At 45.9% G+C, this 24749-nt stretch overlaps 4 protein-coding genes and 1 non-coding gene across 7 annotated transcripts; 1 reads left to right on the top strand and 4 right to left on the bottom strand.

Annotated features, from left to right (window-relative positions):
* Nucleotides 1-288: 288 nt before the first annotated feature.
* On the bottom strand, nucleotides 289-4715 carry pllp (plasmolipin). Of its 2 annotated transcripts, none has more exons than XM_061677071.1 (4): nucleotides 4399-4715; nucleotides 1915-2088; nucleotides 1631-1747; nucleotides 289-373 (listed from the first exon to the last, which is right to left on the bottom strand). In XM_061677071.1, exons 1-4 carry the CDS (start codon nucleotides 4552-4554, stop codon nucleotides 344-346), a joined length of 477 nt encoding a protein of 158 aa, XP_061533055.1. In that variant the 5' UTR covers nucleotides 4555-4715; the 3' UTR covers nucleotides 289-343. The 2 variants fall into 2 exon arrangements, with proteins under 2 accessions (XP_061533055.1, XP_061533056.1); XM_061677072.1 differs by lacking the exon at nucleotides 289-373 and adding an exon at nucleotides 696-948 and having other exon boundaries at nucleotides 1632-1747.
* Nucleotides 4716-4974: 259 nt separating this feature from the next.
* On the bottom strand, nucleotides 4975-5057 carry trnal-cag (transfer RNA leucine (anticodon CAG)). The gene has a single exon. It is a non-coding gene; the product is annotated as a tRNA-Leu (tRNA).
* Nucleotides 5058-6854: 1797 nt separating this feature from the next.
* tgm2l (transglutaminase 2, like) lies at nucleotides 6855-12434 on the bottom strand. Its single transcript, XM_061677070.1, has 15 exons — nucleotides 12393-12434; nucleotides 12141-12311; nucleotides 11322-11552; nucleotides 11093-11211; nucleotides 10744-10872; nucleotides 10406-10583; nucleotides 10070-10211; nucleotides 9882-9985; nucleotides 9450-9592; nucleotides 9273-9372; nucleotides 8566-8711; nucleotides 8052-8181; nucleotides 7562-7722; nucleotides 7333-7469; nucleotides 6855-7255 (listed from the first exon to the last, which is right to left on the bottom strand). Exons 1-15 carry the CDS (start codon nucleotides 12406-12408, stop codon nucleotides 7093-7095), a joined length of 2070 nt encoding a protein of 689 aa, XP_061533054.1. The 5' UTR covers nucleotides 12409-12434; the 3' UTR covers nucleotides 6855-7092.
* A 6203-nt stretch (nucleotides 12435-18637) lies between these two features.
* LOC133402482 (induced myeloid leukemia cell differentiation protein Mcl-1 homolog) lies at nucleotides 18638-21993 on the bottom strand. Its single transcript, XM_061676258.1, has 3 exons — nucleotides 21384-21993; nucleotides 19474-19724; nucleotides 18638-19406 (listed from the first exon to the last, which is right to left on the bottom strand). The coding sequence occupies exons 1-3, from the start codon at nucleotides 21796-21798 to the stop codon at nucleotides 19290-19292; spliced, it is 783 nt and encodes a 260-aa protein (XP_061532242.1). The 5' UTR covers nucleotides 21799-21993; the 3' UTR covers nucleotides 18638-19289.
* exosc6 (exosome component 6) lies at nucleotides 20994-24723 on the top strand. Of its 2 annotated transcripts, none has more exons than XM_061676257.1 (3): nucleotides 20994-21111; nucleotides 22313-22654; nucleotides 23490-24723. In XM_061676257.1, exons 2-3 carry the CDS (start codon nucleotides 22377-22379, stop codon nucleotides 24022-24024), a joined length of 813 nt encoding a protein of 270 aa, XP_061532241.1. In that variant the 5' UTR covers nucleotides 20994-21111; nucleotides 22313-22376; the 3' UTR covers nucleotides 24025-24723. The 2 variants fall into 2 exon arrangements, with proteins under 2 accessions (XP_061532241.1, XP_061532240.1); XM_061676256.1 differs by lacking the exon at nucleotides 20994-21111 and adding an exon at nucleotides 21403-21481.
* The last annotated feature ends 26 nt before the right edge of the window (nucleotides 24724-24749 follow it).

The raw sequence follows: 24749 nt of genomic DNA, 5'->3' as shown, positions 1-24749 counted from the left end.
TGAAAGAATGATTTGATCGCCAAGCAGAACACAAGTTAGTCGTCGGTGGAAAAACCCTTGCTGGCAAGCACGACGAGGAGATGTTTCTTGTGCATCTCCGGGAGGATTTTGGCCCACTCGAAAGAGCAACGCTTCTCAGAGGAAACTCGTGGCTAAAGCGTGAGGCGGCTCCACTTCCTGCTGTTTACCTTTGTTGCATGGGGGAACTCTACTGTAGTGGAAAATCGAAATAAGAACACACGATGCATACAAAGAAATATTTTTGACGAGCTGACCTTGTCCCATCAGTTGAGAGTCTTTGCTTTTCAGAAACCTTCTCAGTTCTTTGGGTTTTCTGGAAGCTTCAGGTCCCTCTTGAGCCGCTTTTGTTGCCCTGGCAATACATTTTTGGGTCATTGACATGCTGGAAGACCCAACCATGACTCATTTTGGTGTTTTATCTAAGATTGCCAATAAATAAAAGGACCCTATATATTGTATAAAGGAACTTAAAGTCGGATTTAGAATGTCTTCTGAATATTGTGAATGCGCAGTTGAATAATCACCTACAACTGTAATATGGGTACAAATGTTTTATTAATAACATTACCTTGAAACAAAAGAGGCAAAAAATAATTGTTTGTCGGCATTTGTTGAACAGACTAAGTTATTAAACAGATGGTTTCCACTTGAAAGTTCAACAACTGGATGCCTGGTGAGCTACGGTGTCGACGTCATCCACGTGTGTTTCTATTCACATTCATCTTCAGAGTCGGCAACAATAATCATCTCATGTCTCCTTGTCGATTGCCGACCTGGCAGCGATCAAAGTCTTTCCGAGGTTTTTCTTTGATTGATTCCTAGGTGGGCACCGTGGCGGTGGCAGCGTTCCCTCCGTCTCCCTTCCAGTCCAAATAGGAGAAGAAAGCATTGACGCCGTAAGCCGCCGTCACCACTGCGGCAAAAAACCGCACAGGCGGAGAAACGACATGGCTGAGAGACATCGACGGGAAACTGGAGTTCTTACGACCGCCAGACAAAGGTCGTCACGGTCACGCTCTGTTTCGTGTGCGCGCCCTTGTTATATGAAGGATCGTAAGCTTTAACGTCGCACTAATGGGCCTTTAACTTGTCACATGCTGTCACAGATAACCCTTTTTTAGAATACAGAGGCCAAGGCTGTGTGTGTGTGTGTGTGAGACGGAAAAACTGCACGCAGCTTCTATGCCTATATTTGAGGAGCAAATACGTATATAATACATCTTTTTCCTCTCTCTCGTTGTTGTAATTCCAGGAGCGTTACCATTCACAGTATGCGAAATCAACGGCGTTGCAGAGGAGGGCAGTGCAACATTTAAAGCTGTGACACAATCTGTTTCATAGTGCTGGTCAACCAAACCAAAAACAGGAACAGATATCATGTGTTCCGAGATCCAACTCTTGCCACTGTCGCCGAGTAACATTTCGATAAAAAAATCAAAAAGGCACTTCAAAGCGGTCGCGAGACTATTGTCTAAAAAAGAAAGTGACGACTGCAAGCCCTGATTGATTCAATAATTGATTTGGAGGTTTATCCCAACAGTTTCGCCTGAGCCTTCATCAGAACGCCTCGGTGTCCTTGTGTACTGCATGTGCGTCGCAGTGCACTCACAGCGGCGGCGGCCATATGTCCGAAGAAGTAGCTGGAGGAGAAGGCCTGCACAGACGCGGCATTGGCCAGGAAAGCGCTCAGATAGAGGAACGTGGCTACTCCGTGGTACACCGTCAGCTGGCAAAGGAAACATCGCAGAAATGTACGGTAACACCGTCACGATCTCCTTTCTAATCCCCGTTTTTATTTGACAACATACACGTGCCGAACTTAACGAGTCACATGAGGAGCATTGTTTTGTTTCGGCGGCAGCTTTTGCGGCTTCACCCGTTATTTGTACGTACCGTGAGCGGCCAGGGCACAGCGGCGGGTCTCCTCTGGGCGCCGAAGAGCTTCATGGAGAAGAGGATGCCGGTGAGAAGCCAGAACGTGACGGCCACAAACAGCACCCAGCCGTTGGCCGGCGCCCGCATGTAAGGCCCGCTGGCGATCAGCGCCCAGTGGAGCAGCCCCCAAACCTCGACACGTCAAACACACACAAGACGTCAAGTGGTGCGACGACCTACCGTCACGTCGTATTACATTCTAGATTTGACGCAAATCCATGTTCCTTCGGATTTATGAGTTCCTTATGTTATTCCCCTCAACTCTAAAATGTTGTTCCTCCCCAGAATGTATGATTTATTGTCATAACATCAAGTATAAGTATTTACGTGCAAATGAGTGCAGAAGGCAGGAAAAAAGCAGGCCGTTTGCCAAGAAAATGTGAGGCGAGCCCTTTTCGTAAGGCGATGCGAAATGATCATTTACTTTTAGGGGGGTCATTCAGAGAGTCAACTTATTCGATGGGCGCAGTTCGATCTTTTATAGACAGCCGTCCGTCTTCAGTGCATCGTCAGGGTAGAACATTCATCTGTGGCCGGGTAAGAAAGGAAAGTTTCAGGCTCCACACAAAAAAAAAAAAAAAAAAAAAAAAATGGAGCACTGTTATTTTGATAAAAGCAGGATTTTTGGTATTAGAGCTCATGACATTGGACTGGTGTACTTTATATTGTGTCTGGAGGTATTTAGTTACATATATGATATCATAAAACACCAGGTTCACACAAGTTCATGATTTCTGCGGCGAGCGCGTGAAGCATCGCACGCCCCACAGTGGCGCTGGGTCGAAAAAACCGCTGGAAAAGCCCCAAACTGCTCGCAAAGAGGCCCGATGAGTCCGGCTTCGCTTCAGCCGGAGCTGATCAAGGCGGACGCTCGCGAAAGACAAACGTTGAACAGTCACGTCCTCCACAGCCTGCGCTTTCAACACGGCCCGCACACCCACTCCCCATGGTTACGGAGTGATTGTCCAAGGAGGCGACGCCGCTCAAACAGCGGCCCACGTGCCCGCCGTCCGAACACGTACAGTGTCGTGCAACCGCGGTGGCCCCCATGGATCGTTCCTCATCACCGGGTCGCGGCACGTTAGTCTTTCTCGTGAGAGATCATCGGGAAAGAATCAAATGTCACATAATTGGTCTGAAAATGGCTATTTGCTACAATTCCTATTTCTTTGTTCATTTCATCTATTTACGCCAGTGTCATATAGGGCTCTATTTTGGCGAATTTGATCAGGATCAGGACGCAGGCAGGCAGGCAGATGAAGAGGTCGGCAGACATATTTGAGTCGCGTTTCTCATTCTGTGTTCAATAAGGACACATTGCCCGCTCACAGGCAATGTGGGCAGCGACGATGCTCCACTCACGCGCGGATCGCTGCTATTACACGTTGTCCTCTTCCGCATCGTGACGCAACGTTTCAAGGGAACGAGAGGAGCCGCTTTGATTGGCGGGGAACGAAGTCAGCCGTAGACCCCCGACCCTAAACGCCGCCGCAGCGGCGCAGCGGGAGCCCGCCCGCTCTCCGGTCCGCTCTCTCGGGTCCACGATATCACCGACGCCGCTAAAACCCGCCCCAAGAGAGATGATGTCATGAAAGTCGCAGATGGGGGAGATCATTATGTGAAACATTTTAACTTGTCTGTTTTTGAATCGTTCACGCAATTCACCCCAACATGGAAATGTCTGCTTTTTGCAATGGAACTCTTTATATTTGTTTGTTTGGTTGGTGATGCGACCATTGCCACGAGATATTTCTCATGTCAAATATGCGCCTCGGCTCAATCCAAGTTGGAAAACGCTGACCCTACGCAACAATTCTGTGCTGCCGCTGTGCATGGAATTCAAAACACAATGATACAATTCACAACAACTAACTTCCAACCTTAATATGATGTCGGCGGGCTGTTGTGCTCTCTGTCGACACACATTCCACTTCCCACCGCACCGGGAAAGACGTCATAACTTTATACCGTTCCTCTGTTATCAGTCTTTTGCTGAGGTCACATCATGCGGCTTTTCCACGAACTTGACCCGACAATAAACGTACAGCGGAGCCCTTAAAAGTCGAACGCGGGATGTCAGCGTATCTCCTGAGAGCTCGATTCAGCGAGCTTCATAGGTCTACGTCGGCATGTTTGGTCTCTTCCCTTGTCCTTTTTTTTTTTTTTTTTTTTTTTCCGGAGGTGGGGTGGGCTCATCGAATCCCAAAAGATGGACCGCCGTCATGGACAAAGGCCTCCCTCACGTCAGTTTAGCTAAGAGCGCTTCGAAGGTTTTTTTGGGTGCTTTTTCTTTGGCCTTGTTGGGGGCGCCCCATAAACTGTGAAATGTCGCCGTTTGTCGCACATCATTTCAATCCCCCGCCGGTAACATAACTCACTTTTGCACTTTTGACACTCGAAACGGGAAAACAAAGGATGATGTGAACCGTCCGAAGCACTCACTATTTGAGCCATCATGAGGACCGAGGCCATGCTCCTGATAAAAGACACGTCCACGCTCGCGGTGACATGAGCTGCCAGCCCTCTGAGGCGGTTGGTCCTCCGCTGATTGTTCCGGGAACCAGTCTCCGTGGTAACCTTGGATGGGAAGTCTGCCATGATTGGCTGGATAGATAAGAAAACCCAAAACAAAAACAACAAAAAAAGAGGTCTCCAGCGGGAAAAAGAAAAAGAAGCCCAACAGACTCAAAGCCAAAGAAGCACGTATCAGGATTTGCAGTGAAAATTCCACGATCTGATATCGCGTACCTGCGCGTGAGTCACGCTCGCACACTTGCGCGTACAGTGCCATCCTCCCGCTGTCTGCCACTGTCTCCTACATCCGTGACTCCACCCACGTGAGCCCCCGAGGCCTCGCCACCTGTTAATATTTGAAAAGTGGGAGGAGACCAGGCCAAGGGGAAACACGGCAGCAGTTAAGAGCATTTGATACGGCACTCAATGGCCCAAGCGCTTTTGCACGGAGACAGTAACCGATTACATTTTGGAGGTTTCATAAAAACAAAACAAAAATGTCTCTGTCAGAAGTGGGATTCGAACCCACGCCTCCAGGGGAGACTGCGACCTGAACGCAGCGCCTTAGACCGCTCGGCCATCCTGACATATACAGTACGTTGAGAAAGATCACATTACATAGGGGTTCTATAGGACGTAATTATTATTATTATTATTATTATTATATATATTATATAATATTGGGCCTTGAACGTATACCTCCATAACAGACAGTTAGACGAAGCAGGCGGAAGCATTTGAGTTTTTCAAAAAGCTGGACTTTGTCTCCCTCCGCTGGAGAATATTAACATTACAACTATGCTGTCCACACAGAAACGAGCTTGGATAAAAAAAAACACAAGTTGGACATGAACGATTTGTTGGTGAATAAATAATTCTCACCAACATATCCCATGATTAAAATAATATTCGCTGCATATAGAATAATTTTATGAACATGTGGGAGCATAATTTATGTGGGTCCCTCGGTACATAGTGGACCTAAGGAAAAAATCTATTGAAAATATAATAATAACAATAATTAATTACACCTCCAAACCGCTTTTCTAGACACTCAAAGACGCTGTATAAATTGAGATAAATAAATAAATAATAAGAATAAATACAATTTAAATTTGAATGCCAAGCAAAGGGACTCAACCCCAAACCTGACCCATGTAAATGTGAAAATTGTTAATAATACTAATACAATGGAAAGGCTTGTTTGGATTTTAAAACATTTTTGAACGAATTAACAATTTTAAATTGTCATTTTTATGCCACAGGGTCAAACTAAAACCTGAGTTAGCTGTATAGGCAGTGTTTTAAGTCACACTTTAAATATTCTCAAGTGCAATAATATGAAGCAAGGTAACCACCGTTCAGTTCAAACAATAAATCACTCTTCAAACTAAGTGTCGCCTAAATGAATTAACATGCGGCGGCCTGCCGGTGGACGTAATAAAAGTCATGTTGAAGGTGCGAAGATAAGAAAAGCACAATGATGCGCATGGATGGCATCCTTTCACCATCAATGGTGGAATAGTTGCTCATATATTCATTTCTGAAGACAGGATGATTAATGGCACTTGAACAATGTGCCACATATGCCCACTCTTCATACACTTGTTCATATTGACCAATGAGTCTGTGTGAGTTTAAGAGATGAATTTTAGTGGCTGGCTGGTTTCATTCATTCAAGGGTCCAAAAGCGCGTCTTAACTGAGTAATGAGGCATTTGCCACATGGCTGACACAAATATCCGCCTTTGCTAACCTGTGGGCCTCTAGTGCTCCTATTTTGAGTTGATTTGACCCTTTAGGGCCACCGTAGTTCTTGCGTGTGATGGGCATTGCAGTGGGGGGGGGAAGGCCTTAAAGACCTCTTGGCTGGCTATGCTCATGACATTCATTCATTCATCTTCTGTACTGCGTGAAGTGCAAATAAAAATGTATTGTAAATTGGACACACCACAGAGAAGAGTGTTGGTAAAAAACCTGCCGCTTTTGAATGAATTCCAAAAAAACAATTGGCAAGTATATGAAATCAGGCTTCAAAATGGCGAAAAACGGAGACATTGTCTGAGCTCTCACGATGCACTGAAAACACGCCTCGCTAAACCTTCGGCTATGAATCAAATACGTTCGTCCGTCGTCCGGCATACGCCTAGAATGTATGTACGTATTTTGGAAACAAATCTATCAATTCACTTTACAGGTTCTCAAAACGGGTCGTAGACAGGAAAAGCAAAACTTCATTACCGAGATATAACGGAAAATATGGTTGGCTTCTCCGGAGCGCCAGGCCACCCATCGAGTCGCAATAAAGGTCAACACGGTGATCAGTTCGAGAAACATTTTCTTTATTAAAAGAATCTTGAGCAAATCTTTCATTTCAGGTCTACACGATCAGAGAATAGTGCACACATTCTGGGTAAAAATCAAGCGTAGAAAAATACATTTTGATTTGGAATGCATACGCACACCATGCTACTGGAGTGATGAATTTTCACCCTTCTTGTTCAGCGATTAATGTACGAGTCCACGGACAAAAGACGATGCCAGTGAAAGAGATGTGAATTAGGAGCATCAAAAGTTTCATATGCCAGCTGAAAATATAAATGTGGATTCTGTGGTCCTTTTCTCAGAAGGCGCGCACCGAAGGCTTGATAACAACCACCGTCGCGGCCCCCTTGACGTCCTTGAGGCGGTCCGAGTCGAAATCGACCAGGAGTTTCCTCACGCCGCTCCGCACGGGTGAGAAGTTGAGCTTGACGCACACTTTCTGGCCTGGGCCGATGTCACCGCTGAAAGAGAAGCAGATGAAGGGTTCACGCGTTAGGAACGAAGTCGTGCTTCCGTTGCTCGCCGGGTCTGTCCTCACTTCATCTTGACCTCGGTCGGGGACACCAGGCCGGCCCCCTCCACGGTGAAAACGCCCCTCTTCAATGGCACCGGCAGGGGGTTGGTAAAGGAGATGGAGCCTGTTAACGTTTGGTGTATAACAGCCTTACCAGGAACCTGCACGAGGACAATTGACCAAAGTCGCGTCAGAGAGCCAGACCTGCCCGACCTCACCGAGGGATGCATGCAGACCGTCAGCCTTCGCTCACCTCGACAAGGACTTCAGGCAAACCGAGTGGGATTCTCGCCGTGACCATGTCGGGTCCGGTGTCTCCCTGAACCTCCAGGAGCGCCGTCACCTTCACCGCGTTGTTTTCAGAAACACACTTGGCGTAGTCGTCGTAGCGCACACGCAGCACCTCCTTGTGAACTGGAGACGCAGCAGTACAAACAGTCGAGCGCACAAAGAAAAAAAAAATGAGGAGCGTGGAGAAGACGCTAACAGCGAACACGTGGTCAACGGCCAACCGGACTGACTCCAGGCTGCGGACGTCAGCGACATGATCACGCCGCGCAAGTGTGCAGATGTTACCTTCTCTTTTACTCTCATTTACCTTGATCTTTTGACATTGATATTTTACAATAGAGCGCTATTTTACTGTATGAAAAACAAACAAAAAAACAATGCGCGGCGTCTTTGGGGTGCTTGAACCAATGAATGCGATTCATTCCCAAACTCGGGCTTTTCAAGCGACCGACCTTTGTGGGCCGGCACGCTGACGTTCTTGGTTTGTCTCTCAAACTCCCCTCGGCCTCGGCAGTTGTACGTCACCCCCATGGCCAGCACGGTCAGACGAGCGTGAACTTCTGCTCCTCCTTCGTTCTTCAACTGCAAGGGAAATCGGTTCATTTGAATGCGTGCGATTATGTTTCCTGAGAAACAACACTTGCCCCAAATATGTGCGATCTATAAACCACAGCGCTGCGCAAGCGACCTAGGCTATCATTAGAACATATCACCGTCGTAAAACATGCCAACGAGACTTCTCCCGTGCTACGGATTTGTTTTCAATCGCGTACGATAACTAACTGTAGCGTTCCCGAGGCTGCTTGACAAACAACATCCATTCCCAATTGTGCCCCAAATCATGTCATTGCTGAGGCGTGTCTACTTCCCGCCGACAACGTGAAAGTGACGAGAGACTTTTTGCACAGTGCTGCGAATGTATCATGAGCACATTCATTCTTTTGTCACGGTGTGAGCACCCCATACCTGAACAACTACGTCAAAGTCTGATCCGAACACAGGTTCTGCGTGTTTGATGGTCATCTGCAGTTTGCCTGGTTTTGTCCTGTCAGTGGACGGCTCTCTGGCCGGTCGTCCCGCCTTTTCGTACACTTCTCGCTCTTTTTTGGAGCCTGAAGAAAAAAAGAAGAAGACGTTAATGAGCCTTCTAAAACCAAAGCGTGAATAAACCGATGTGCACTGTGGAAGACACTCAATAGTTTCAATTTGCAGGAGCACTTCGCCTTTTCAGTCGACCTAGGGACCTAAACCGCTCCACAGTCGACCAGGTGAAATTTTCAATGGGGGCCTTGAGTGGAAATCGATCCGATGTGAACCGCTACGTGACAAAATAGTCCGCCGTTTGAATCCATCTATTTCCCAAAGCCATTTGTACTGTTTATAGTCTCGACAAGAGCGGGAGTCTACCCTAGCTGACGTAAGGCGAAGGCAACGGACGACACCATCGACTGGTCACTGGTCGTCCATCAGAGGTTGGTTGTCAGTGACTGGGAATGAATCCCACGCCAGCTGCACGGTTAGCTTCACTGAACTCATTGAGTTCCTGTATATCCCCATGAAATCTATCCTGAACCACCACACGCAAAGACAACCATGTTAAAGTCATGTTACGGTAGTTCGAAAATACTTCATCGGTTGAGTAAAAGTTACCCCCGTCGATGCGGTTCACTAACCTTCTGGATACTTGTAGTGTAGAGTCACATCTTCTCTGTTGTCGCTGAAAACACTTTTGGTGCTGATGTTTCTGCCGACTCTGTCCTGGAACACTCTGATCTGTAACATTATGGCTCGCCGTTTGTTTCCGATGAAATACACACTGTCCAAGGTTTTAAGGATGAACCTCGGCTCACCTTCTGACGCTGGCCGTCTCTTCGCACAATCCAGTGGATGACGTCAGCGTTCACCTCAGCAAATATAAACGGAGCATCGTACTTGACGCCCAGATTTCCCTCCTTGATGGCCGCGACAGGACATGGACCACAGCAGAACTCCCCTGAGAAGCAAAACGGCCATTTTGTGGGGACAGTCTGGATGAAGTCTATTAACGATGTCTAGGAATGCATGTGCTTCTTACTAATGACATTTTGCAGCTATAATTTGCTTAGATTGGCAGATTTTGGCGTGCGTCTAGAGATTCGTGCGAGCTGTCACGCTACCTTATCATCCACACGTGTTTGATGATGGTAGTCTGAGCTAGCTAAAGGTTTTTTTCCCCAATGTTACATCCAGAAGCTTCAATTACTCAAACAAGGTTGGAGAGATAAGAAAGAGTCGGAATGTACCATCACTCAATTCTTGAGGAGTTGGGTCCAAAACCTGCCAGCCATCATTTCCCTGCGGAAGATCCGCTCTCGTCATCCAGGACTCGACCCAACAGTGGAAATTCCTAACATAGCAGGTTGTGAGAAATGCGACGATGGATAACGTGATGACAGAGAAGGACATCATTTCCATTGATCTTGCTACCGACCAGCTGCTGTCGGACCTTCCTCTTGTATCGAGGCTCTCCATTTTTTCATTAAACAGGAAGTCAACAGAAAGGTTTCCATCGGTGTCATGGGCTGAAGCAAAGTTGGTAATGTGACGTGTTGGGATGCCCAGGCAACGCAGTACTGGAAAGAACACACAACAGGGCTCTTTATCACACACGGGGTGACACCCCCAAATAAAAAGGGTACAATTAACATCATGAAATGTGTGACATAGTGACTGAACCCCAAAGGCAAATGTCTCAAATTTGACGTGGTGGCCCTATTTCGCAACGGTGTGAGAGGTCTGGATAGTTAGAGATGTTCCAAAGGCTCACCTGTGCACCCAACGGCAGCATAGACCCAACACTGGCCGTATTTGACCGGCCGGGCTCTGCCGTCGCTCCACTTTTGGAGGATCGGAACGCTGCTGGTCCATTTGGAAGGCGAGACTCCGTCAGTGTACGGCTCCTGCCAACGGCCGACCAAGACGCCCCGGTCACCGTTGGAGTTCACCTGGGCACGCGTACTCAATGGTTAGTGCATAAGCGTGAGAAGAAAACGAAACTCAAGGAGAGGAGCTCATTTTGGGCGGGAGGCAGTGTACGCCCTGGACAGGTTGCCAACCAATTGCAGGGCCGTAAACTGAAAAGTGGCTCTCTATCGTTGTCATCACCATGGCAGAGATGATCCTGCTGACGTAGACGGGGTCCCATCTTTGCTTCATGTCCTTCTCTGAGTTTCTCAAGGCATCGTTGGAGTTGTCCAGGATTTCAAAACAGATGTCCATGACATTTTCCTCAAACTGTGACAGAGAAACAAAGACAATGGATTAAGAATTTCCCCCGTCAAACTGGGAATGGGTGACACTCTTGTTTCTGTGGTCTGGTTACATTCTGACACTCTCACTCGAGAAGCTTTTGCGATCCAACAACAACAACAATTTATGATGAGGCTGACAGCAGCCCCTGCTATCACACAGCTGCGGCAATTCACACGTAGGTTGTCTACACACGCAAACGTACCTGTCCGAAATGCCAATGGCGGCTGCCGATGTAGTCCGAGCTGCCCACGTATATGATGCCGTGCTCATTCGTGATATACTCCTGGAGGAGCTTCTCATCGGGGAGGTACACAGCATCATCTGTGGCGCGCATAGAAATTCAAAACATCATCATTTGACTTAGCGAGAGAAAAATAAGCACTTTCAGCTAGGTAAACCACCGCATGCATGCTTATTTTTTTTTTTTTTACCTCTGCACCATGGGTTGTAAAGCAGGTGGAAGTTAATCTTATCGTTCTTCTCCAGCACGTGTCCACTGGGTGACGTCACCGACACGTCCAGACAGTAATGGCCGACGATGGCGTCCGCCGGGCTGTGGAGAGTCAACAGCGCTTGACCCTGGGCTACCTCCTCTGCAAACCACCAAGCGCCCTCGCTGCGGCTGCCCTTCTCAACCTTGATCACCACCTCGTCTCGCTTACCTAAAGACGCAACAAATGAGAAATGACGCAACGTTCATTTATCAAGCGCCTCATGAACTGTATCTCCACAGTCATCGATGACCTGCCAACTCGGTAACCGTGGATGGCCTCGCCGCCAACCAACCCGATCCTTAAACCATTGTCATGAAACGGAGGAAAGACTCAAACGTAACACCCTCAACCTGGATCGGGCCCACATCTATTGGGTTGAAAACACAGATTTGAACATTTTCTATCGGGACGATGGAGCTTGATACCAAAGAAACCACCTAGACCCACTTATGGCAACAGCTGACACGCAACCCTTGTATTATATTCGGAAAATTAGAATATCATGTTATGAGGGTATCATTGGCTATTCTAGAGCATATCCATGTACAGCTAGTACATGTTGAGCTCATATCTGAGCATTGTGATGATGAACATCAGTGTTATTGCAGTGAATACGACAAGTAAGGTTCTACTCTTTCTTATTCCTTCAGGACTTCTCATTAATTAGAACTATCAGCCTCCCCCCACACACACACAAATGGCTGAGCAGCTGCTAACCCACCAGTCAGTTGAGTTCAGGATCACCACTTTACTCACCAAGGTGCAAAACCAAAGCCAGCTGGTTTTGGCGCAGGGCAGACTCGGAGCACCGCACCGAGATGGCGAAGGGCTGACCCCGACGCACAATCAAGCGCTTCCAATCGATCTCCCCGCTATGGTGAGCCAAGTTGTTCTCACGACATTTCGGGTCCACATCCATAATGCAACCTCACGATAGACAAAGCAAGGATCGCTTTACATCACATTACATTTGATGAGATAGATAGACAGACAGATAGAAAGACTCACCCCTGTAGTTTGCCATCGCCTTATCAAAAGGTTGTGTCTTGAAATATCTTCACACACTTGTCTCAGTGCGCATCACTGTCTGGTATTTATACAGGCAAAGACCAACCCTCCCACGATGACACTAGCCCTTGACACTCCCCCCCCCCCCCCCCCAAGTGCCAAGTGACCTCTCACCTAACTTCCCAAAAGGACTCCTCTTCCAGAATCTGCACGTTCGCGCGTGTTGACACTGTGATCGTCTAAAACGTGTCACTCGCTGCCTCTTTTTTTGGACACACGCTGGGCTCTTTGTTGATGCATGCTTTTCCAGGGCGGCCTGTAATTGATTGTGTATTTCGTTGCAAAGATTGAGGCCACCGACACCGAGTTTCCATGAAGACTGGTCGTCTTCCAGTCAGCATCTTCACTTTTGAATGGGGTCAATGATCGCTATGTTGTGGTGCCGCACTTGCGCCAATGTTGCTGTTAATCAAATGGAAAACATCCCACCATTGCACACATTCAGGCAGAGGGTAATTGACAACTGGGTCAATGGTACTGACAGGAATGTGTGGGTGTCCTGCAGGGTGCCTTACAATGTTGTAGTGCTGGTTTGTATGACAAATTGTTTTGCTTCATGCAGCTGGAAAAAAAAAAAGCAATATTCGTTTACATTCACTCTGTAATATAGACCATGGTGGTATTTTTTACTCTTATTTTTTCACAATATTATTTCACTAGTAATACCAGGCGGCACGGCGGCCGGCCGGTTAGAGCGTCCGCCTCGCGGTTCTGGGGACCGGGGTTCAATCCCCGGCCCCCGCCTGTGTGGAGTTCGCATGTTCGCCCCGTGCCTGCGTGGCTTTTCTCCGGGCGCTCCGGTTTCCTCCCACATCCCGAAAACACGCGTTCATTGGAGACTCTAAATTGCCCGTAGGTGTGAATGTGAGTGCGAATGGTTGTTTGTTCGTATGTGCCCTGCGATCGGCCGGCGACCGGTTCGGGGTGTGCCCCGCCTCCTGCCCGATGATAGTGAGGAGAAGCGGCTCACAAAACGGATGGATGAAATGTTTTTGCATTTGCCTCTATACCAATGTATAATGCGCACTATTGACTTTTGACAATTTGGGGGGGGAATAAAATGCGCATTATACACGAGAAATTAGGGTAATAATAATCATGCGTTACACTTATATAGCGCTTTTCCAGACACTCAAAGACGCTTTACAATTCATACATTATTCATTCAAATCCGAGTTTGCATGTTCCCCTCTGTGCAATTGTGGGTTTCGATTAATGAATATTGTTATACATTGATTTTCTTCCACTTATCCTATTATGCTTGTATGTCGTGTTCACATCTATGATTCATGATGAAACTCAGTTGCATTCCATCCGGTCATTTGTTGAAACTATCAATGCCGATCATTTTGATTTGACCTCTATCACTGGGCCTTAATTGCCTCTTCTCGTAAAGATTTCTCAATATTTACTCTGGAATGAGTCGAAACAGTTGCATTGGGCTTTTTTTTTTTTTTTTTTTTTTACTTTAAACTTCAGGGTCATCGTTTCATTGCCAAGTTTCATCACGTATCAGACTGCTTTGTATTTTGCACACATTTTGGATTGCCTTATTTTACACATACACCGTATCAGAGTGCAAACTTTGTCATTATTTCCTTCCTCCCCCTGACAAAGCAAAATGCATTTTTCTCACTTTTACAAACCCCAATTTCAATGAAGTTGGGATGTGTAACAAAAATAAATAAAAGCAGAACACAATGATTTTCAAATCCTTTTCAACGTATAGTCAAGTGAATACATTACAAAGACAACATATTTCATGTTCAAACTGATAAACTTCATTGCTTTTTTGCAAATATTGACTCATTTTGAATTTGATGCCTGAAGCACGTTCCAAAAAAGCCGGGACAGGGTCGTGCTTACCACCGTGTTACATCACCTTTTCTTTGAACAACATTCAAGAAACGCTTGGGAACTGAGGACACTCATTGTTGAAGCTTTGTAGGTGGAATTCTTTCCCGTTCTTGCTCGATGTACAGCTTCGGCTGTTCAACAGTCCGGGGTCTCCGTTATCTTATTTTGCGCTTCATAACGCGCCACACATTTTCAATGGGAGACAGGTCTGGACTTCTGGCAGGCCAGTCTAGTACTCGCACTCTTCTACTACAAAACACGGTTGTTCTAACAAGGGCGCCCCTGAAAAGATGTTGCTTGGATGGCAGCATATGTTGCTCCAAAACCTCTATGTACCTTTCAGCATTGATGTTGCTTTCACAGATCTGCAAGTTACCATGGGCACTAACACATTCCCATACTGTCACAGATGCTGGCTCTTAAACTTTTCACTGATAGCAATCCGGATGGCGCTTTTCCTCTTCGGCCCGGAGGACACAACGTCCAAGATTTCAATAAACAATTTGAAATGTAGACTCGACAGACCACGCTGCACTTTTCCACTTTGCGTCAGTCCATCTCAGATGAGCTCGGGCCCAGAGAAGATGGCAGCGTTTCTGGTTGCTGTTGATATCTGGTTTTTTGCTTTGCATGGTAGAGTTTTAACTTGCTTTTGTAGATGTCGATACGAACTGTGTTAACTGACAATGGTTTTCTGAAGTGTTTCTTTGCCCCCCGTGGCAATATCCTTGACACAATGATGCCTTTTTTTTTAATGCAGTGCCGCCTGAGAGCTCTAAAGTCATGTCGAAAAGTCCAAACTGGTGTTTTTTTTAGCATTGCTCAACTTTCCCGGTCACTTGTTGCCCCTGTCCCAGCTTTTTTGAACATGAAATATCTTGTCTTTGTAGTTTATCCAATTGAATATGCAATAGGTTGAAAAGGTTTGCAAATCATTGAATTCTGTTTTCATTTAAGTTTTTACACGATGCGTCAACTTTGTTGGAATTGGGGCTTCTGCAAAAAGTAGCAGGATGACACATCGCAGGTGATTAACGCAAGCAGCCGGTCCATAACTCAAGAGGCTGTCAGTGTCGTGCACATTTGTCGCTGCTGTGCTATCATGATGAGAATTACTGACACAGTGTTTTGTGAGGTTTGAATCACCAACAAGGTTATTCGTCACTATTCCCCTACATTCACTATGAACAGATTCACCATACGATAATGTACAAAACAAACATTTTTAAAATATATAATTGCCTATGTTAAGTTTCAACCCGAAATTTTACCCCAAACTATGATCCCAAAACACTTGGATATCATTTCAAACTCATCTTACAACATTCGTCTTAAAAAATGTTTACAGATGATTTGATGTTGGAAAATGCCTCACAACCCTTAGAAATGCCAATGACTACTTTCCAATGAGTCATTTTTATTCAGTTTGACCCAGTAATTCACTGTTAGTCTCATTTACTAAATTAAATACGCATACAAAAAGGGTGGTACGGCGTTTGAGTAGTTTGCACATTAGCCTCCCAATTCTTAGGTCGGGGCTTGGAATTCCGGCTCCAACTCCCTGGCGAGGATAATGGGTATGGCGATTGGATGGAAAGATTCTTCGCAAACAACTATTCATCTTTGGTTGGGCACTTCCTGTACCTTCTGTTGAGCAGCCAGCTGTTACCTTCCACCGCTGACAATAGCAAGCCGGGCTTTTTGTACGGTTCATCTCGACGAGTTCGCCGGCCTGCTGTTTTCGGCACGATGATTGACTGCCAGCTATCAGCCGGCTTCCGACACTAGCTACTTCAGCGGGAACATGGCGCCGTAGTTTGGGTATGACAGAAAGAGTCAAATATGACGTGGACAGGTGCGAATCGGTACGCTTTTGAGCGAATGAGCGGGAGAGTTCATCGGCCAGGGTTTACTGTAGTCCCCTTTGTGAGAATCTTGTTCTGCGATGCATTTGCGTAATAATCCGACCTACGAAGGAATGTCTCATTTTGCCACAACCCTGTTTTGCAGAAATAGGATGCGTGGATCGGAAATGAAGTCAATGAAACCGATGACTACCGCTGTTTAATTGGAAGGCTTTGACCCTCCTTTGAGTCGGTCAGGCCAAACGAAGCCTGACAACTAGAATCTCCCACACATATCTTTGGCGATGGACCAGAAATAGATGGTGCAATTTCTACGTGTAAAAAAGCAACACCCTTCTCAGTGCGTGCGTTTCACCCAGCAACTCATAAGCCAGATCATATCATATGTGCTGGAAATGGGAACGCCTTTTAACGCACACAGAGCAGCCACAGCATCAGGCACACCTGCAGAGTGCAATGCAAAAGCTGTATTCGATATTTGATCGTTTTATTGGTGCAAAGGAGTCCGCGGGAAATTAGGACATCGTGTTCGTCGAGTCCGGAAGAGACGAATGCGTGGATGTGAGTTTCGGCCATCTGGGTTTCTTATCAATATTGCTGTTGTCAGCGAATCTTGGAGATGTTGAGTAGGTGAAAGAAGACTGAAAGAAAGAAAGAAGACCCCCCCCCACGCCCACGGGTCCTGGGATTATCGTTCCCTTTGTCTGCCCCCTTCGGCGGGCAGACAAACATTGACAAACCCAAATAACGGCCACAACGTGTCAAAAGTGCACCATGGTTGACTGTTATTTCTGGAGAATCGTCTTTGTGAAATGTACCGGATGAGCGTTCCTGCCCTCTACTTTGGAATAGTGACACAGTCATGTTTCACCCAAACAGAGAAGCTCTTTGACTGACTTCCTGCCAAAGTGCTAACAGAGTCTCACGTTGGTGAGGAAGTCACGCACACCCACGCACCGACACGCGCGCACACATGCATGCAGAGAGAAAGGAAGTCAGACTCTTTTTCCTCCATATGCACATAAACGAACGAGTTCTCCAAATTAGTCGTAGACGTCTCAAGTCTTTAGTCTTCATGCAAAGTATAAATACTGTATTAGATATACAGCATTTGCATGAAGGAGTCTTATCGTCTTATCATTGTTTTTTCCTCTTCTTTAAAAACAAATCCTTGTTTTTCTTCCAACTGACCGTTATTCACATTTGTCATTTCATACTTTCGAGACAAAAACTGTTTACATACGAACACGTTAAGTTTACACGCATGGCTATCGGCTCGTTAGTCCAAGTGTGATTTAAAAAGAAATGTATTCATGCTACAATCGGAATGTGTTTCAAGTCAGGAATTTTGCAGTGAGCGGGACCAAACACTTACACATAAAATTCATATTGGTATGATGTTTATTAGCCATTTTGTCACACACACGCTTACCAAACGTTTTAATCATAAATAACGTTTGGAAAATAGTACGTTATGCGTGGCTGTTTCAGCATGGGAGACATTTATATCCACATAAGACCAATAAAAAACTGCATCGAGAAATTCGAGAAATTCGATTTTTTTGTGTGATCAAATCATATGAAAATGGTCCATATCACTTCCTCGTTGTAAAGCCGCTGCTTGTGGTTGGCTCTCTCTGGTGGTCGGGTGCCATAATCTCAAACATGACCTATCTTTCCACATATAACTGAAGCGCCACCTAGTGGTGCAAAATCTTAGCTTTTCTGAAATTGTGAAAACTTTAGAGAGACTCCTAGTTACACTTAACATATAACTTTGACTTTTAATGAGTTTCATCGATAATTTTAGACATTTTTAAGGAACATTCAATGACTCTTATCTCGTGAGTCATATGAAGCGATAGTCTAAATTGTGCACATTTGTCATTAGGTCAACATGGTATCACGTTTTCCACATTATACACGTATACAATGTGTGTATTTGCTACTATATATATATATATTTAAATTCATAAGGTAACAAAAAAAATATAATGTACTCGTTTACATTTGATCATTTTGTTATCAGTTTACCATTTGTGTACAGAAGAAATATGTGGTTAGTTGCAAAATAATGACCGATGGTTTGAATCCACTTTTTAGAGGACACGACCAAGGGTCCAGTTGCAGTTATTCAAATTTAAGAAAAGGGATCCAAATGTCATCAAATGTAATTCGTTATACTACTTGAAAAAGTAATTGAAATAGTTACACGATTACATTTTCTGCAGGATAACTTGTAATTGTCACCAACTGTATTTAGTATAGTCTTTATCGCCAAAGCCCCTCATTTTACATTCGTAAGGCTCGGTTATAATACAACAAATTCTGCAAACACTCGTTATTTATTAATAGAGTCCACTCAGGACAGACCGACATGCGCTTGATGAATGAGTTAAGGGATCACAATGGAGTCAAGCAAATAAGTGCCGAGACCAAGAAATGTAATTTCAAGTCAATTGTTTTATCTTTACAAAAATACAATAGACTTCCCAACAGGTACAGTAGTAAAAATAAGGTCACTTCAGTCACGTTTAAAGTACAATATATTATTTACAACATATTTTGTCAACCACAAAAATGAATCAATAAAAAAAACACAATTTTAAAAACGGACACATGCATCTCAAAAGTTAGCTTTAGTGCAAAAATGCATTCCCCCCCCCATTGAATGGGCAAAGTGATTATTTTTTGGAACACATGCATTTCAATAATCTTTTCATAAAAACTATTTGGCATTTTAACAGTCAGTCAACAATAACAAAAATACATTCTTGACTTGAATATGCAGTGAATCGCTGAACACAGGCTTGCATTCTTGCAAAAACATTTCCACCAGAATAACTACCTTTGTATGATATATAAACTTATTTTTAGCAAATTCTTTGCCGCTAAAGAAAGGACACTCAAAGAGCAACAGTAACAACAAATTGGGCTGAACGGCGAATGGGTAATAAGACACACAGAAGCACGAACAAGGTGATCCCAAGTTATTGTTGAACATATTTGCATTCTCGTGCGAAAACAAGCGCACTTAAGGCCGTAACAAACCAATCGACGCGCGATTGCGCAACGACACAAAGCTGAAACGTGGCACGCCAAGCGTCCTCGGACTTCACCGCGACAAACGGAGCAGCGCTGCAGCGACGCAGGCCAAACCGACAAAGGCTGAGAGGACGTTCCTCAGTCTAGACTCCAGGTCATCTTCCTCGAAGAATTCTCCAAAGCCGTCCTGACGAGGAAAAAGACGGAATGTGACGATAAGTTGGGGAGTTGGGAACTCACGAAGGATTGCTCACCCAAGCGTTGTGCTGCACTAGCCAGGTGCGCTGGTGTGACAGCAGGTAGGTGGACACCTCCTGGGCCACCAGCTCCACACAGCTCTCCCGCCGCTTCTCCTTCAAGGCCCGAGACACCACGGCGGCGAAGGCCACCAGGCTGGCGATGCGACCCCAGTTGGTAGTCCCGTCTCCAAACTGAATCCGGGCCACCTCGCTGACGAACGCCATGTCGCGCCCTCTTCCGTCCAATGCCAGTCGGTTGATGACGCCTTGAAGACAGATGCAAGCGGGCAACAAAACGTTACGTAGCCTAGCAAGCTAGTAAACATGTTGACTACATTCTGTTGAATCATGCGCTAAAGCGTTGGACAACATTGGTTCGTGCGCGTGAATGAATGCTGAGAACGGCAAGCACGGGAGGTGATGCGCCGGTCCCAATACCCAACCCTATTGGTCGACGGCAAGGTGCGCCGTCGGAGATATGTCCCACCCCACGGAAGATTCCAAAAATAAATAAATCGAACATTCGAGACTTTTCATTTTGGCGTCGGTGCGCTATCGTAGAGCCAAATCATCGGTCGTGGAATCTGTCACACTACGAGACGTTTTGTCGTTCCCGACAAAATACGTCGGGCCGATCTAGGAAATCGGGCCGACATCGGGGCGTGAAGGTGACACTGGCAAAACGCTTTCAAATTAACTCCAAAGAGCAAGACGTTGAAGTACAAATGTACAAATGATGTTGTTTTTTTTTGTTCTCGTTGACTTTGATGTCTTTCATCTGAGACAAAGACTTGAGGGCTGAAATTTGAACCTAACTTAAAAACGGCACCATGATGCAATTTCGAAGTTTGTAGACATAGGAGCTGCTCGTCGACATACGCAGGAGTCCAAATTTGAATATTTTGTCTCATTGACTTGTTATGAATCCTATTTTTCGATATACTGGATACTGGAGATGTGCCCTGATGTGATTATGGCACAAATTCGAGCCTCGCGCTTTAACTGAAAGGCACAATCTTTTGAGGGGGCGTTTACACCCTTAAACCACCAGACGGCGCCAGAGATCAGGGCATTATTTTATCTTGCACCGCCCTCCAGCAGACGACTTCACACACGGCTATGATTTCCCACATTTCATGCCGCGAAAAAATATGTTGGCGAGTTGGGATGGTCATACGAGTTCTATGTGCGTGTATGTTTGCGTGCGCGCGTTTAACGGGACCGGTCTGACAAAACATGTTTTTAATTTTACTAACAAGTTTGACTTCCCCAAGGCGCTTGTTGTGTGCAGATATGAATACATTGTGTGCCTGTGAAATTCAACCTTTCTGACCTAAGCTCTTCTGCAAATTCAAGCGTTATCATCTGAAAACGTGCACTTCAATTGGTCGAGAGATGAGCTTTCATGAACTTTATTCAGCGTGTATTCGTGTGCGTGTGCACATGCGTGTGGATCAAAGAAGGTGCTGCCCTAAATGTAAAAATGGTTGTTGTTTGAATCGATGTCCTCCTATCGTTTGAGGGCCTTCACGTCCACTAAAAGCTCATCAGTCTGGTGAGCTCACTTTCACACCGACAGCCGCGCCTGAGACTGCATTTGTCCCCAACAAGGACATTTTGAAGTCATGACCAACATGCAAGGCTGCAGGTCAGGTGAGTCCCTGCTTAAAAAGTATATCTGTCCTATGTTGTGTTATGACTTATTGACTCATTCGTGGCTCTAATGACCTCATACAAAATGTTCCACATGTACAGCATATTGAAAGTTATGGTCATAATACTGCTTTTATTGCCCATAGAGGCCTTGATATGACTTATATTGAACAGCCTGAACCATGTAGCGTCTCAAAATGACTCCTCGTATGTACCGTGCTTATTATGATGCACGACGGTTAAAAAGAGAGAGAGGGCGGATATGCACATACCACTGTATCTGATGCTGTGTTTGTCGACGAGTCGGCCCACGACCCTTTTCATCGTCGACTGGGCTTTGCTTTGGATCCAAGTAGCCGCGGTCAACCCGGTAAAGTCACTGAGAAAGCGGCCGATAAGTCGCCTTGTGTCGGTGCGCAGGACGTCGGGCTCGGCGGGGGTCCGGAGCTGCGGCGAGCCTTCAGGGCGACGTTTCACCTCCGGTAGGGCGCCGGGTCTCGGCTTCGGCGAGTCGCGGGTACCCACCTTGGCGTTATTAACGGCTGCGGCCGGCTGCGGCTGCGGCTGCGGCTGCGGCTGCGGCTGCGGGAACGCGACGCCTTCCAGGACCGCGTTTGGAGGCAACATTAACGTGGCCGTGATTCCAAGCTTGGAGTTCCGACACATCAAGCGTCTCGTCGTCGGCATCGTATCGGTGGGCGCTCGGTAACGGCAAGATGCTCCGCGTTCCCTTACAAGCAAGATTTTTTGATCCGTCGACTGGACCAGCACATTATCACATCAAAGGACAACTCACAGTCGTCAGTTTATCAAAGGAGCATTTTTGGTCCAATCGGGCAGTGTACTTGACCGCATTTGGTCACGTGCGCAAAAGTGGCCTCCTCCTACTTGGTGCGTTTCTTTTTTCCACCCGCTGGGGGGCGCAGAACCAGTCAATTGAGAAGTTTACGTGCTTCACGTTGTACGCGTGCGCAAACTGCGCGTTACTTCCGGCATTTTCTCGAGTCAGACCAACCAAGTCACAACGATTTTAATAGAAGTAGAGACTATACAAAGAAAAAAAAGTCCGTACAACAAATGCAGAACATATAAGTAACGGAAGATACGAATTTCTACGTTTCAGAGTTTCAACATAAAACGCATTTAAGATATTGCATCATAATCACTTGGCGGAAAGATATCTTTATCGTCTGTGTTTTAGGGGGACATTTTTACGTGCTGGACCTATTCACATGCTGCGCGTCTACCGCTAAACCAGCAAAAGCATGCCTGTTGACACCAGAAGATTACGCGGTCCAGAGGTTTCCCAAAGCCCGTCTCTGTTCGCGTGCAAGCCGGCGGCAGTATTGCCATCGCACGGCCCCCGAGCAGACGGCCGGCAGCGGGACCAGGTGGACGTCCGGCCCGTTTTCGTCAGGTGCGGCCTGGTGAGCCAGGCTAAGGGCTCCGCGTACATGGAGGCTGGAGACACCAAGTTGATGTGCTGCGTTTACGGTCCCAGAGAAACAGAGCGTAAAGATGAAACCGATATGAAGTGTGGAAGGTACTCTCTTTTTATTCCATGTGAACTTTATTTTGTATTTGCAAAGTTCTCCATTGCGGTACTGATAAAGGGCATCTTGCAAAACGTGGTGGACTTGATTGGTATCAAGTTAGCAGCCCACTTAACTTTTCAAAACGGAATATTTGTATTTAATTTGTCTTGGAGTGGAATCACAGTTATCCTTTGCTCTTTGCGGAGATTTTGAGTGCCGCCATTTTGGAGGAACGTGTTCAAAATGTTTTGTGTTTATGACAGAAGACCCTAATTGAGCTCTTCAACATTTAAAAAAAAAAAAAAAAAAACGGTGTCGCAAATTTGATTATTTCTCGCATAGATTCAATTCCATTCTAGAAGGGTTGACTTCATTTGAGATAGAATAGCATAGATTAGGATATAACTTTATTGTCACTGTCATAGGGACAACGAAAATTAGTTAGGCAACGCACTTTGCATTGTTCAGGTTTAAAAAAAATAAATAAAAATAAGACAATGTTTTGTCTAACAACTTTTGACACATATACACAGTGAGCATGTCGTAATAGAGTTTGGCATGTCTGCTTAAAAGATCTGATGTTCAGGGTACCAGTTTCAGCTCCATGGATGTTTGCGCCATACTTGTTTCCTTCAGGTACTCTGGGACAAATTGGTATAGAGGATGAAGACACACTCAAACCATTTGGAGGATGCCCAGTGAAATGTTGTGGTTGTCAACAATGCATTTTTACACTACTTATTATCTGTATGCCAAATGGAAAAATCTTGACATTGATTTGAACTATGTGGTGGTTATTATTTAGAGGATCTCCAACAAAAGTGTTGATCTTTTTGCAACCAGGTTGACAACAGACATGCGGTTTGCTCCATTCTCTTGCCTGGAGAGAGGCTCCTGGATTCAAGGGAGTCAGGACAAGGACTTCTCCCTGATGCTGCACGAAAGTCTGCAGCCCGCCTTGTGCCTTCACAAATACCCCCGCTCACAGATAGAGGTCAACGTGATGGTTCTCGAAAACAGCGGCTCAGTTGTGGCACACGCCGTCACCTGCGCTTCCCTCGCTCTCGCAGACGCGGGTATTGAAATGTACGACCTGGTGCTCGGCTGCGCCATCCGCCGGGACGGGGCCTCGTACGTGGTCGACCCGACGTACGCGGAGGAAAATGGCGGCGGCGACGGTCAGGGAAGACTGACTCTTGCCTTCCTCCCCAGCTTGAACCAGATTTCCGGGCTGCAGTCTGACGGAGAAATGACCGTAGAGACTCTGTCTGCTGGGGTGCGCACCTGTATTGAGGGCTGCTATAAGATCTATCCTGTCATCCAACAAGCTCTGGCTAAGGCAGTTCGGCGGGTGGCTCCCCCACCGTCAGAAAGCTGACTTGAGTTAGTTGTTTTCTGGGTCAATGTCACCATAAAGAGCCTTTGGTGTCCTCGTCGCTCTCGCTCGGAAATCATAAACATGTAGCACAATAATGGAACTGAGGTCTTATGAGAGTATATGTGGGCGAACGTTTGCACGTATACCAACCAGTACAGTGGTAAGTCTCTGAAGTTGCCGTTTATTCATTTTGCTCCCTATCGGATGCACATGAGTTTGCCATGTCCCACGCACTGTATGCAATGAACGTTTGAACGATACTACGTCCGTATCGTAAGTTATTTGATAAAACGAGTCATTTTGCTCGTCGTATTTTCATAATTGGGATATTTTGCATGCATTCCTGAAACTGAGCTCCACCCTGTCGTCATAGGGTGACTGCCCTTTAAGAAATTGTTTTCAGCGATATTACGCCAAGCGTTTCAGCTTTCTTCAACGGCCACTGAAACAGTGGCTATTTCCAGAATCCATTTGTACGCTCTGTTGAACTTAACACGTCTACTCTGTCATAGTGCAATATCGCTTCATGTAAAAACCTTTCAGAAATTCCCAAAATATGGATCGTCTCAACTTTTTGGGGGGGTGAAATGGGGAAGTCCCAAAGGCACCTTATAGTAATATTGACTGTTCTGTAATATAACAATCCATTATACTTGCATTTAACTTACAGCTGCGTGCTCATTAAAAGGCTTTCCCTTTTCTTTCTTCCTTTCTTTTTTGGATAG

The sequence above is a fragment of the Phycodurus eques genome, chromosome 5, assembly GCF_024500275.1.
Source record: "Phycodurus eques isolate BA_2022a chromosome 5, UOR_Pequ_1.1, whole genome shotgun sequence".
Classification (NCBI taxonomy): Eukaryota; Metazoa; Chordata; class Actinopteri; order Syngnathiformes; family Syngnathidae; genus Phycodurus; species Phycodurus eques.
This window is presented reverse-complemented; position numbering and strand designations above follow the sequence as displayed.